This window comes from Hemibagrus wyckioides, linkage group LG04, assembly GCF_019097595.1.
Source record: "Hemibagrus wyckioides isolate EC202008001 linkage group LG04, SWU_Hwy_1.0, whole genome shotgun sequence".
In the NCBI taxonomy this organism is placed as follows: domain Eukaryota; kingdom Metazoa; phylum Chordata; class Actinopteri; order Siluriformes; family Bagridae; genus Hemibagrus; species Hemibagrus wyckioides.
Window position 1 is genome coordinate 16,746,810 of NC_080713.1, and position 13,509 is coordinate 16,760,318.

The 13,509-nt window shown below is 37.5% G+C and overlaps 1 protein-coding gene across 1 annotated transcript in view; it reads right to left on the minus strand.

Annotated features, from left to right (window-relative positions):
• The window catches only part of hydin (HYDIN axonemal central pair apparatus protein), a 76,582-nt gene that overhangs the window by 46,736 nt on the left and 16,337 nt on the right, over positions 1-13,509 (minus strand). Inside the window, exons 10-22 of the mRNA XM_058388292.1 lie at positions 13,198-13,297; positions 12,563-12,681; positions 11,715-11,938; positions 11,193-11,260; positions 10,840-11,075; positions 8,699-8,799; positions 8,467-8,602; positions 8,143-8,307; positions 7,815-7,967; positions 3,723-3,961; positions 3,345-3,621; positions 2,404-2,547; positions 361-504 (exon numbers count right to left, since the gene is read on the minus strand). Coding sequence (XP_058244275.1) covers positions 361-504; positions 2,404-2,547; positions 3,345-3,621; positions 3,723-3,961; positions 7,815-7,967; positions 8,143-8,307; positions 8,467-8,602; positions 8,699-8,799; positions 10,840-11,075; positions 11,193-11,260; positions 11,715-11,938; positions 12,563-12,681; positions 13,198-13,297 — 2,106 coding nt within the window. The remainder of the gene's footprint in view (positions 1-360; positions 505-2,403; positions 2,548-3,344; positions 3,622-3,722; positions 3,962-7,814; positions 7,968-8,142; positions 8,308-8,466; positions 8,603-8,698; positions 8,800-10,839; positions 11,076-11,192; positions 11,261-11,714; positions 11,939-12,562; positions 12,682-13,197; positions 13,298-13,509) is intronic.

Consider the following 13,509-nt stretch of genomic DNA (forward strand, 5'->3'; position numbering starts at 1 on the left):
ATTAACATTTCCCTTCAGTGAACACTTAAACTAAGGGGCTTAAAACTGTTCCAGCATAAAAATGCCTCTGAACACAAAGCAAGGTTGCAATAGTAGAAAAAGTTAAATGGCCTACAAGGGTCCCTGAGCCCAACACCATTAATCACTGTGGGATGAATTTGAAAGCTGACTGCATACCAGGTCTCATTGCCCAGAATCAGCATCTGACCACATCAATGCTTTTGTTCTAAAATGGACACAAATCCATATGGAGTTCAAGTACATGCAAAAATATGCTTTTCTAATAATATCCCACTCCATCCTCTCACTAGTCTTCTGCCAACCCATGCCAGAGAACTCTTTTTGAGTTCTTTTGTGTACCTTTGAGGAGGTGAATGAGTCATCACTGGTACAGTCACAGAGCCCAAAAGGCTCAGCCAGGGTAAGCTCCAGAGAGAGAGCCAAAGTGGAGACATTCTTCAGACAAAGCTTTTCATACAGAGGCACAAGGGACATGCCTGGAACCTGGAGGACATAGAACAAACCCATCAAACTAAAAAAACACAAAAAACACCCACAATATTGAGAAGAGATGTTAATATTTTCAGCAGTTTCAAGATTGTGGAAAGGACTGTCATGTGCAAATTAAACACGGAACAAATGACATATATATGTAGAGGTCAGTAAGTCTATATATATCAAGTATGTAAGTATATATCAGTTAAGTAGCCCTGCTTTTTTCAATTTATCTTGTCCAGTACATTAAACAATATTTTTTCAATATATGATTATAAACATTCAATGTGTATATTGTTATAAAACTGTCTAAAGTCAGACATAAACACTCAAAAGAAAGCACAACCATCATATTTTACAACAACATAATATTATCATTATTATTATTATTATTATTATTATTATTATTATTATTATTATTATAACATTTTCTTTATACTGCTTTTGTTTTGACAAAAAAAAAAAAGCAAAATATGACAAAATCTACACATAAACTATAGGGATTCTACAGAACAGCATCTAACTTGACTATACATAGTCCAGCTTTCAGGAAGAGTTAAGTGTCCAAAAATCACATTATTACAACTATTGACAACTGCAGCAAGAAAATGTAAACCTAACAAGCAAATTGTAGTTAAAATATGTTCATCATTCCATTTTAAATACTTTTTATCACTCAGCAAAGATTTATAGGGCATAATTATAGGAATCTCTGTTTAACTCTGTATAACATTATGCCATATTGGCCCTCACAATTATAAATGTCATACTATGATTCTGTCTTATCAAGGATTTCCTCTGTGATTTTCCCCTAAGTACAGAGAATCTAATAATTTGTTACCCATGGATGACTGCCCACAGTAATAATATCTTCAAGACTTCTGTAAGATTGGTGCCAATTTGTAGAAACCAAAATTTCCTCCTCACTCCTTTTTCTTTTCTCATCCGATTTAATCATTGAGCTCCTCTGCCTTTACCTCCCCTCTCCTTCTCCTTAATTGCTTTAGTCTTGCAGGCCCTTGTGCAGGAGCTGTCTGTAAATCTAGCATGAGCTGTCAACATGTAGACATATGGGACTGTACCAGATAAAAGAATGCTCTCAAGCCAAATTAGCATTTTAAGTTCTGAAAAAGCTGCCTGGCAATGGGACTTGAAAGCGGTTGTCAGAATATCATGAAGATATATGAAAACCACTAAAGCTGAAGCTTACAATGGGGAAAGGGTGGGAGGCTGTGCACATGTGGCTCTGTGTGTGTGTGTGTGAGAGAGCTTCATTATAATGATGGTACCTCCTGAGCTTAAAGTGAATATTCTTTAGCATTTCTTCACTACAGGAGGAGTAGACATACTGTATGATTTATCTGTTTGTTTACACTGTAGCTTACCACCTAACAATTGTCAATTTACACCAAGTAACTAAAACAAAATGCTATACCTTGTGCCCAAAGCAATAGCACAGTCAACATTGACAGTCCACAGTCAGCCATCTGTGATTTGTAGTAAATTGTAGTTCTGCTCTAAAGATATTTTCAGCATTGAATTGATCTTAATATTGATTTATTGATCTAAAAAAAAATGGACTGCACCACTTTCATGTCCATTATCTGCTCTACAGACTAAGCAAATCACAAAAAATCCAATGCAGAGGAATGTGTAATTGCCACAATGCAAGCATGTGGAAGAGACTGATGACCTCACAGTATAAGACTAAAGTACAAATGCTGACCAATATTTCAGGTTTAAACCATGAAGCTGCTATAATTCACCTGGATAATGAAAATGGCATGCAGTGTAGATGCTTTCACACAATATTTGGTTCTGCTAGGTTTGGCCTTATTTTGATGCAAGGACAGTGAAGAAGATCCTAAATAAAGTAATAAAGGTGTTTTATGAGTAAAATACACAAACCTTTTCAACGCAGAAGTTGAGCTGCTGAGGGGAGATATTCAAGACTGGGGCAATGAATTGGCATGTGATATCCACTGTCATGATATGTTCCTTCCCATTCTGATTCCCCACGATGGCATGGCATAACAGTCTTTCTCTTACCACCTACACATACACACACACACACACACACACACTCCTTTAAACTTTTCATATTCAAAGCCTAAGCTGTGAGATGTGCCCCTTATTCATATTCACCTTATTCATATTCTTAGACAAGCCTGGCAGTACTGATCTGAAATACAGCCATGCTCTGTCAGGACTGAGCTCCAGCATACTGATATATGCCGTAAGCGGACTGGGTTTATCTCTGCTTTTCACCTTCCCTCCTTTGTCGCTACCTATTCAATCAATTGAGGCTCAGGGCAAAAGTGCCTGAGAAGGATGGTGATACATTGCTTGGTGCATTTCTGACATTATTTGGTACGTATTATGAGTATTATGAGGAAATGCATTAAATGTAATAGGCTTAGGTGCATCGAAAACAGAGCAGAGATTACACATTTCACAATATATAAATGACCAATAAATGAAGGCAATCCCTACACCTAAAAAAAAACAAACATGTTTACATATTACTTTTTCACACTGGGTAGTTTTGGACAGCTTTTTCCCCTTAATAAATTAAATCATCATTTAAAAACTGCATTTTGTATTTACTCTGGTTATTTTTGTGTAATGCTAAAATTTGTTTTATGATCTCAATCATTTAACTGTGCAAGAAAAAATTAAAAATCAGGATTCAACAAATATTTTTTCACAGCACAGTATGTACTTAGTTGTGAGCATTAACTATGTTGTTTTAGTAGAAACAAAATACTGTAGATAGAGTAAGCTCTTAAGTACAATTCAGCCATTCAGAATATGTTATGGTATATAATAAGACAAAATGTCTGCTTTACTTTTGGGGTATCACAGGAGCCCTCTAGCAGCATGTCAGCTGAGTGACCTGGACCAAGCTCCAACCGTGTGCGTGTCAGGGAGAAGACAGGAGCACCCAAAGTTGAAGGTGCCAGTTGACTCCTGGCTTTGCCATCTCTAGAAGTAGTGAGTGGTTGTTTTTTTGTGGTTGGTGGGTCTCTGCGGCGGAAGTGAGGAAAGCCTTCAGTGGTCCAGAAAAGCTTGTGAAATCGTTGACCTCTGTTGGTAATCTTAAAGCGATACTGGCATGGACCTGAGCTGCAGAGCAGAAACAGACAGGTGTTCATTCCAAATGTATATTAGTTGAACAAGAGACTTTTTGTAAAAAGATAATTAACTGTCAGACTTTCGCACTATACCTAAAGTGGGTTCCAAGGTCCAGATGGGGTGCAAAGGGTCGGTCAGTGACAATAGTAGTGCCCTTCCCTGTAGCCCACAAGGGTACTGTGTGGGTCTGGCTGTCATGGACGGCCAGCTGCAAGTTATCCTGGAATGGCAGAGCATCATCTAGATAGGCCACCAGTGTCAGTTCTAGTCGCCCCTCTGGGGGGATCTCTCCTTCTGCTGGCTCCACCCGCCACTGAGAGTTACTCTTAGCCTGCTGAACACCTTTGTTTTAATGTAACATAGCATGCTATATTTAACACATTTCATTTAAAACTCTCAAATGTATTTCCTGCAGATCTTGTAATATGGGTACAGCACTCACTGTTAACACATTCAGACATAATTTTCAGTTTAAGTGAAGGCAAACTTGTAGCCAGAAGTACTGTGACACATCCCCATTCAGTACTACTCCCTGCCAAGTTACTGACTATAAAGGCATATTATTAACAATAAAGTCCTGTCAATTAGAGTCAACTTGGATTTACTTGTATGTACGAGATTTAAGTGATAAAAAACATTTACTTACATGGACTCTTCAAAACAATAATCTTTAAAAAGGGGAACAACTGATGGACACTTTGCTCCTAAATTTCTATGTTTTATGACCTAACTAAAAGAAATTGAACAGCTGATGCCACAGAGAAACCTATTTGGTTAAATGCTTTCATCTCCACCTCAGGTAACAGCCCATTTGGCAGAATGGTGAATTTTCATCTGCTTAGTTAACCTATTTATTAATATATTGCAATAGTTTTGTTGTTGTTGTTTTACATATAGTAAGTGTCAGTGATTGTGCAACAGTAAACTGTTCTGGCTTTAAAAAATAATGAGGTATGTTTGAAATGGCTGTTCAGAGTAACACCCTTCAGCGTCAGAGTATGGACAGAATAGAATATGATGTCATGATCACTTCGGAAGGGACCAGAGTCCATTACTTTAAGCATGCTGTCAGGAGAATGGCTGCAAGGAGTAGAAGAGGACAGCATGAGATGGAAGAGGAAAATTATAGAAAGAGAGTTAATCTATCAAATTGTAAACAGAGATGGCTAATCTATCAGACTGACGAAGAGTGCAGGCAGGCTGATGCAAGCAATAAGTGTTCTGCCTGTGTTTTATCAGCTGTGGGACCCTAGCACCTACAGTGTGGGATATTGACAGAGAAAAACTTCCTAAGCTAGATGTTTAATGTTCACCTTTTTTTTTTTTTTTTTTTACTAAGCATTAACATACAGCACCCTATTCCATCTTCATTTGCTTTTTCTACTCTTAAAAGCAGTGTTAAGTAGCTGAAAGGCAGATTAAAATCAATTCCCATAATGCGCTATGCTGAGTGACATCTCCTGGATAAGGTTTTAATTGGAATTTTCATAGTAAGGGAGGAGCGCTGTGTGTGGGTTATTCTGATTAATGGCATATTATTTATCTTTTTCTGCATGGCTCATGCAGCTATTTGCATTCATCACACCCCTCCTACATCCCTTGTTCTATTCCACCATGGTGAAACAGAAAGCTAACTAGACCAAATGCAGGTATAGAGCTTCTACTCCTCTCGAGAGCATACTGTGATGTGGAAGACCACATTGTTAATTAAGTATTAAAGTATAAACTTTTTTGGTTACAAACTCATCCAAAGTGAAATACATATGCCTGCAGGACGTTAAGACAGAGTCACATATTTTCTGAATCATAGAGCAAGAAAATATCAAAAGATTGTGGCATTATGTATTTCATGCTCCCAGGTGCAGACAGAAACCTTTCAAATTAACAGAAGCAAGAATGAACATAGTATCAAGAGATGTGGCTGAATTGCTGCTTAAATATCCAATCAAATTAAATCTTTGCAAAACTGAGCGGACAAGTCAGTGCATTGATATTTTAGTGGTAGGAACAAATTTTTTTAATTTTTTTTTTATTTTTATTTATTTTTATTATTTGTGCTACTGATTCTATTCATTTTGCCATGTACTGTGCATAATCATATCAACTGATTTTTTATTTCATAATTGAGTTTGTTTGTTTGTTTGTCCCAAAAATTAACTATAATGGCCAAAAAAGTTAAGCCTTTGCTCATATACTTACTGCTCCAGACACATTCATTTTTGTACACATTAACACTCAAAATGGTTCAAATGTGAAGGTATTAGTTTACTACATGGCAAACCTGTAAATAAAGTACAAAATAATATTTTAAGCTTATATTGAGATTAATTCTTAGAGAAATCTTAAATCTTAGAGGTGGTAATTGCAAAAAGAAACTGTTATGAATTAATTATACAAAGTGATAACACTGTATACAGTATAATAAGTTAACAGTTGTGTTCACTGTATTCTATGATAAATTTTGGCATCATGGCACTTGAAATAGTTAATCGATTTATAATGTAAAAATTAACTTTGTTATGGAATCCTAGAAAAGATCAGTCAAAAATGCTACATGAGTAGCTGTATTTGAATGTCAACTTTACTCTCAAAATGTGTGCAGGTACATTGCTAGTCCAGCAGCAACTCTTCTAATCTCCTTAAAGTTGCTGTGCTTAGCCAGAATTCTATAAACTGCCCTCAAGACACTCATTTACAGTTTATCTCCTTTCCAGAATCATACTGGCACGTCTGGCAATGTTGAGGGTGAAAGGAGGGCATTCAAACTAAGAACCAGGGCCTGCACCCTGGACTACAGATTGAATAAAACTCTGGACAAAGTAATGCATGTTCTTATAAGTCATTGTGTGCAGTTTTACAGCCTAATGTCTGCTGTCAATTATTTAGTCCTCAGAACTTAAAGGAATGAAGCCTGTAGTACAGTGGTACAAACAGCAGCAGAGATTACCCTTGGTGCAGTGGAAAAAGGCAAGCACACCTTTCTGTGCAATGAAGATGGCACTCCGGAAAAGAGACAAATCATTTTAGCCATGTGAGAATACAGAGGAGTCATCTTGGAGTCATAGATCACTCTCTCAGTGAGATAGAGAGAGAAGGGAGAAGAAAGAAGAGAGAAGAGAAAGACATATGGTCAATAGGGGACTGGATCAAAAACAGGATGGCTTCCCCTTGAAAGAAGAATCCAAGTGAACAGCAAGAGGGCTGAAATTTCAATAATCAGATCAGGCATGCATTAGCAAGGTTTAACACCATTGATTGCTTTGAACCTCATCAGACTGGAGAGGTTTAAAATGGAAACAAATCTCTAGGTGTTCCAAACCGCTAACACTGCTATGCTATGAATGAAGCATTGCTATAGACACAAATACAAACATATTTAGAAAACCTAATTAATCAGATATAAGAAAATGCACACTTCTTCTGGCACACTACAGTGCCTCTTCCTGGGTGGAAGCCCACGATTCTGAGGGCCTGTAATGTAATTCATGAAATTTTGTGATTCACTGAAGCTGAAAAATGCTTTATTAAGCTCCTTGCTTCACCAGTGGGCTGGTCATCAGCCCTAAAGGGGAGATAGACCTCTCTGACCTCTCTCATCAACAAGGCATTTTTGCCCACATACAGTAACTGCCTGATTTCACACTAAACTCAAGAGACAGTTGGGTGTGAAAATATTGATGTTTGTTCTGAAATTCTTGATATGTGTCTGCATGATTGCATGCATTGTACTGCTACCAAATGACTGGCTGTTGAATAAATGCATGAATGAGCAGGGGTCTTATTAATGTGGCCAGCAAGTGTATATGGTCTCTGCTCTATTAAAAGAAAAACAGAGATGAAGAAAAATTACAACAGTTAAATACAATATTGTATATGACAGGGGTTTTATTCTTAGGCATATGTCTACTGGTTGTTGGGAGATTGGACTAAGCCCCCAAAATCAGAATAATAGAAAAGGGATGACTGGGTAATGTTCAATGTACAGTCACTGGGAGCCAATTATCTACAAAGCCAACAAACCAGTCACCTATTTTATTATGCACTCAATGAAGCTAAGAATTAATTAAGGGTAAAATTTAACGAGCATGTGGGCTGTGGAAAAAAGTATAGCCTAGTATAAAGAGAAAGTATACCTGTCACTTCCTGTAATATTTGGACTCTGATTAAAATAAAGCTTGACCCACCATTTGTGCCAAGAACCGGGCTGGAATGGGGGACTGGTTGAACAACTGCAGCGTCCTTGGAATGTCAGTGAGCACTGGGATGTTGCCAAAGTGTAGCTCAGTGGCAGAGATGGATACAACTGGCCCCTGGCCAATGCAGGACAGGAGTAACTCCTATGGGAGACAGAGAGGAAATGGAGGAGCAAGGGGTCATTTAATTAAATACAAATTACAGCTGATTCAGTTTGTAGTTCTACTGAAAAAAATGCATTAAAAAAGGCACTAGTCTAGTCTGTTTGCCTGGGGCTCTGTCTCATACATGTGTGTACACATATACACATATGCTCACCAGTGGAGTATCCTGTTGGCCTAAAATTGCAATAAGAGCAGTGAGTTGAACTTGGCCCACTGTTTTAGCCTGGAGAACCAGAGGAATCTGCTCGGTACTGTATGGCTGGATCACTCCTCTTGGATGAACAGTAGCATACAGTAGAGGTGGGTTCTTCTCATGCTTCTGCATATACAGAGACACATGCTGGTCAGAGAGACATGCTGAATATACAATACAACCTATTTAATTGTGTAGAAGATCCCCAATCCTCCCAGTCATGTTTATGTTATGATTTCCTATTATTAACAACAAGATAATAGACTTTTTTAATGGTCATTTTACCTGGGCTAAAAGGCCATAGCATGCAGGGAGATTTGTGTCATTAATCAGCCTGATGGTTTTTTCATAGGGATAACCCAGGAAGCAGTGCTGGAACCGAAGCACAGAACTCTCCAGGTATACTTCAGGAACAACACAGCTGTAGAGAGAGTCGTCAGCAAAGAAATAACCTTTATATATAGTGTACACCTTGAGAATATAAACACACTAGAGTATATCATCATAAATGTCCTACCTAGCCTTAATTGGGAGAGCTAACAACTCCTCCCCAACTCCATTAACATCCACGACCATTGCTAGACTGTACTGCTGTACTGTATTGGAGCACAAGGTCACCTGCAGCCAACAAACACTATCATGGCTATATCTATATACAGTACATATTATATTACTGTTTATGACACTATTCACCTCCAGATGTACCTAATGGGAAAAAAATCAGTAAACAACATCACATTTACTGCATTTGTTTAAATAATAGCAATTATTTAAACATCAATTATTTAAAAAGCCATATCAATTAAATTAATTATTTAAAAAGTTCAAAGTACAAGGAAATCACAGACAGATACTAGTCAAGACTGTCAGATACTGACCAATAATATTTCTTTAGTTAACAATTCCTAATCCAGGCCAGCTGTCACTAAGTGTTTACTGAAGACCAGATATACATGCATAAGAAGGTGCAATAAAAAACATGACTTCTTGTGGCCCCAATATGCACCTCCCATTAATCTGACAATAATGTATAATTTACTGATGTTATAGCTATATGATTATAAACTGGCTGAGACACAGTGAAAAGTGTAAACCACTTTTGAGTTCTCAAAAAGATCAAGGCTAAAGAGATTTTCTCTCTCAAGAGACATGTTTAGTAATCTGAAGACAAATATGTTAATAAATAAAGTTCTCATTCTTGTGTTAGGACAAGTAAACAACAGTAATGGCATTGATGTATTTGAGGATATCCTAATGAAACGACTACTATTCTTCCATGCGAAAGGGTGTAATTACTACATCCCATATGTATTTTTGTCAGTTGCACCTTCTATAACATTTGGACAATTTAAACAATGAAACAAAAAAATGTCACACAAGTTTAGTGTTTAATGTGTTAACTTTCTTTGTTAGATGGAAAAAAGTTGAAGCATATGTTTGTAAAGTTTGTGATTGTATATTCTATGATCAGGGATGCTATGTGTGACAAAAGCAGTCCAATGGACAAGCAGTATTACAGCAGTTTCTCTTACTAGCAGTTTTCTTTCTTCTATCAAAGCCCTTATATCTTATATTAAATAATTGTATTATGACTTAACATGTCTTTAAGAATGAGTAAAGAAATATCAGCCTGTTTCAGTCATTTGGTTGTGCAAGGAAACCACACACTTGCCAACATTGCCTATCCTGCTCTGAGCAACACGTCTGCTGATCATTTTCACTGGTTCACATGCAAAGCCATCTGTCACTAATTGCCCGAAATGAATAAATAAATAAATTGAATAACTGAAAACAGTGGAATATAAATATGAATAGCCAATTTTCCACCTTCTTTCTCCTGACCTCCTATCGTTTGGACAATCCATTTCAAATCTAATATACTGTATATGTTTAATAAGGATGAGGACACTTTGCATGTTGCATTCTACTGTGGAGTATTTAGACCCATATGTCAGTTTTGCACAGGATAAACCCTAATTGAAAAAATGGGTGCAAACAGCAACACATCCTACTTTGAGAGACCTCACCCAGACAAGCAAGATACAGCTACTGATTGCTAAGGCTTTCTGAATCACCCTGCCTTATTTAAGTTCACACGGATGACAGAGCTATTAAAGAATAAGACCAGGACATCCTGCATACTGACAGGAGATACCCCAACCTCAGAGAGGCCCACAGACATCCAGACAAAGGCATCAGATTAGTCCTTTCAAAGCATATGACAGCTACTACTGATGGAAAGGACTACTGGCTGACAGTTACACACAGTGCTGGACATCCAGTAAGAGAAGCAAGGTGATTGGTCTGAGTTATTTGGTACTCTATTTTTTGTTACCTCGTTCATTTTGGTTTTAACAACAGCAAGACTTTTCTTTTTTAAAAAAATATTTAATTGTCTTAAGCTGATTAGAGATTAGGTCAGTTCTGTCTATTATGGATTTAAATTTTTAAGATCTCCTCAGTTCATTTTGAAGGCAACAGCTTGGAAAAAGACTATTTTTTCTGCAACTTATTTTTTAAAAGGGCAGATGAGACAGTCTAGCTGGAGTGGATCAGGCTAACCTTTGCATAGTGAAATCAATTCTAATTTGTGTCAAATATGCTGTGAGCACATGCACTGAAGGGTCAGAGGAGGAGCTATAAAACAAAGAGTCCTACCTTGATGACCATTTGGCTCTGAGCCCGGATGGTGCCAGAACTGGGTGTCACTCTAAATTCTCGAGGCCTCTCAGATGCCCTGTCTCCTGGCTTCCAGTCATTCCTGTCCAGCTCTGTTACCTGCTCAGTACTGGTCACACTGTCTCTTCCCATTCCATCACCAGGGATCCGTAGGCCAAAACTCATAGATACCAATGAGGTATTGGTAAGTGAGCAGGTCAGTGTTTGAGGAAAGCCTTTTGAGGTCAATACAGAGAGTAGATACAAATAAACAGAGAAAATAATCAGGGAAACTAGAAGATACTGGGGATTTTGGTAAGCATGTGATCATGGTCAATACAAAGTTCATTTACCATAGGATACCTCTCCAAAGTCAAGCTCAGGAATGTCAAAATGAAACGTCGGGCCTATTACACACCCCCTGCCACAAACAACAGGACAAAGAGATTTTCAATTCAATTTACTCCATACTGCCCACTGAAAAGTGAAGGTCACTGGTTATGCAACATGAAATATAATTAATTGTTAATGCATTATTTAATTAAGGACCAGTGGCTACTAGAGAAGAGAAAAAGGGAGATTGTGACAGGGAGAATAAAATAAATCAATCCATTTGGAAGATGACAGTGAAGTGCGGTGCTCCTGTAATCTCTACTTTCAGCATTTTCAACAGTAATCCATCTTACTCTGAAAGATGTGGCAAGAATGACAAGTGACTTATAGAACATTCCCTAAACTATGGCTCAGTACTCATATAGGTGAAACCATTATGCATTTATTTCATCTGCATAACAACATTATGCTGTGTCCTTGAAAAACAATGGCTACAGGAGCAGCAACACATTGGCAAAATCAGTCAACAAGAAGACAGTTACCTGAATGTGAGAATGAGAGGCTGGGGATTCCCCAGAACAGTAAAATAAAACTCTTCAGAGAAGGTGCCCAGTTTGTCAGAGGAGAAGCGGACCTCCAGAACATGGCATGCCCCAGGCGGCACCATGCCCTCAGGAGGGCTGAAGGAAAAGCACAGGCCCATAGCTGTAGTAGGAGACATGAGCCTATAGGGGGCATCTATAAGTCCCTTATTGCTCACAAGCACCTTGGGTAAAGGTAAGAGCAGATACAGCACAGAATCACAATCCGTTGCTAAGAGTCGTAGTTTATAAAGGCACACTGAGATGACTAGAATGTATGGAAACAAATTCAGTTAAGGTGGATTGAAGTTAGATTTTGATATCGATAACTGTGATTTGCTAACCATGGGGATGTTTCACAGATTTAGTTAAATAACACATTTTACTGTTATGTCTTAGTGTTATGGTTAGATTACAAATAGTTCAGTTCAAATCAGAGCAACCTGCATTGACTTTAAAAAATGTAATTGTTTTATTTTCAAATACAAATAAGCCTCCAAAATGTATTTTAATTTAGTTTAATAAAAAGTTATACATAGGTTTCTATATTTTATATGACTTTAATCATTTCTCTCCTATCAGTGATAATATAACTATAAATATATTTTAAATGTGCAGAAATATATTATACTTTAGAAGTGTAGTATTGTCAAATGACTTCCTGTGTCTCATCTTTAAATAACATAATCTTATTTAAAAACTTACATGGTTTCAACTTCGAATACAGGGTCAAATTACCAGGGATTTTAGGGGTATCTTGTCTATTGCTAGGAATAACTTATGCATGGACAATAGTGTGTCACTCATACCTCATAGCTATGCTTGGAGCCAACAAAAATGTTGCCAATATCCAGCAGATCAAAGTTAAACTGCAGTTTGGGCCCCATGCCTTCCCCCTTTATACGCAGTGGCAAACAAGACTCTCTGCCTGCATGAGGAGGGCATTCATAATACATTGTTTACTTTATATGCAGAAGCAATACAGTGGATTAGCAAAATAAAAATGAAAAAAGTAGCAATAAATATTTGCTCAGCCACCTCTTACTCTTGCTGGTTTGATTGACAAGCCGCACACAATCCCTTTATGAAAAGCTTAACTAAGCTTAAAAAGTACCTTATTAAAAACAAGCACATTTAGTATATATAATCTGTCATATGTATATAAGAAAACACACTTTTTAAGAAGAAGGATCAGAGGATGGTTACAGAATTTTATTAACTAAACTAAAATCCCAAAAGACTGACATGTCATTAGGTCACCACCCTTTCTTCACTAACCTCTGGCAACCTGATGCAAATGTGAGGACTTCAATGACAGATGGGCTTATATACACACATGCAAAACACTCAACGACTGGCTTAAAAAAGAAGTAAACAACAGTGATTTGTTGCACATTTAAACTTATATTCATTTTAACTGCATCAATATTAGGCTAACCAGTACCTGTGACATCACAGTATATGGTGTGTTGGTAAAGTTTGGCTTCTTGGGGCTTAAAGATGACACTGATTTCTGCTGTGCGGTTTGGCCAGATGTCCCCCTCCTGTAAGCAATACAGAGAGATACTAACTCAACCATAATGTTCTTTCCACTCCACCTCACTATAAACTGCAACCTAAGGCACTTCAGATGCTTTTAGATGTTGTTATTAGGCAACACTCTCTTGTATAGATCATGTAAAGAGAAATAAATGTAAACTGAATAAAAACGTATTGTAAAAAACAACGGCAACGGCATTTTGTTGCTATGTACCTG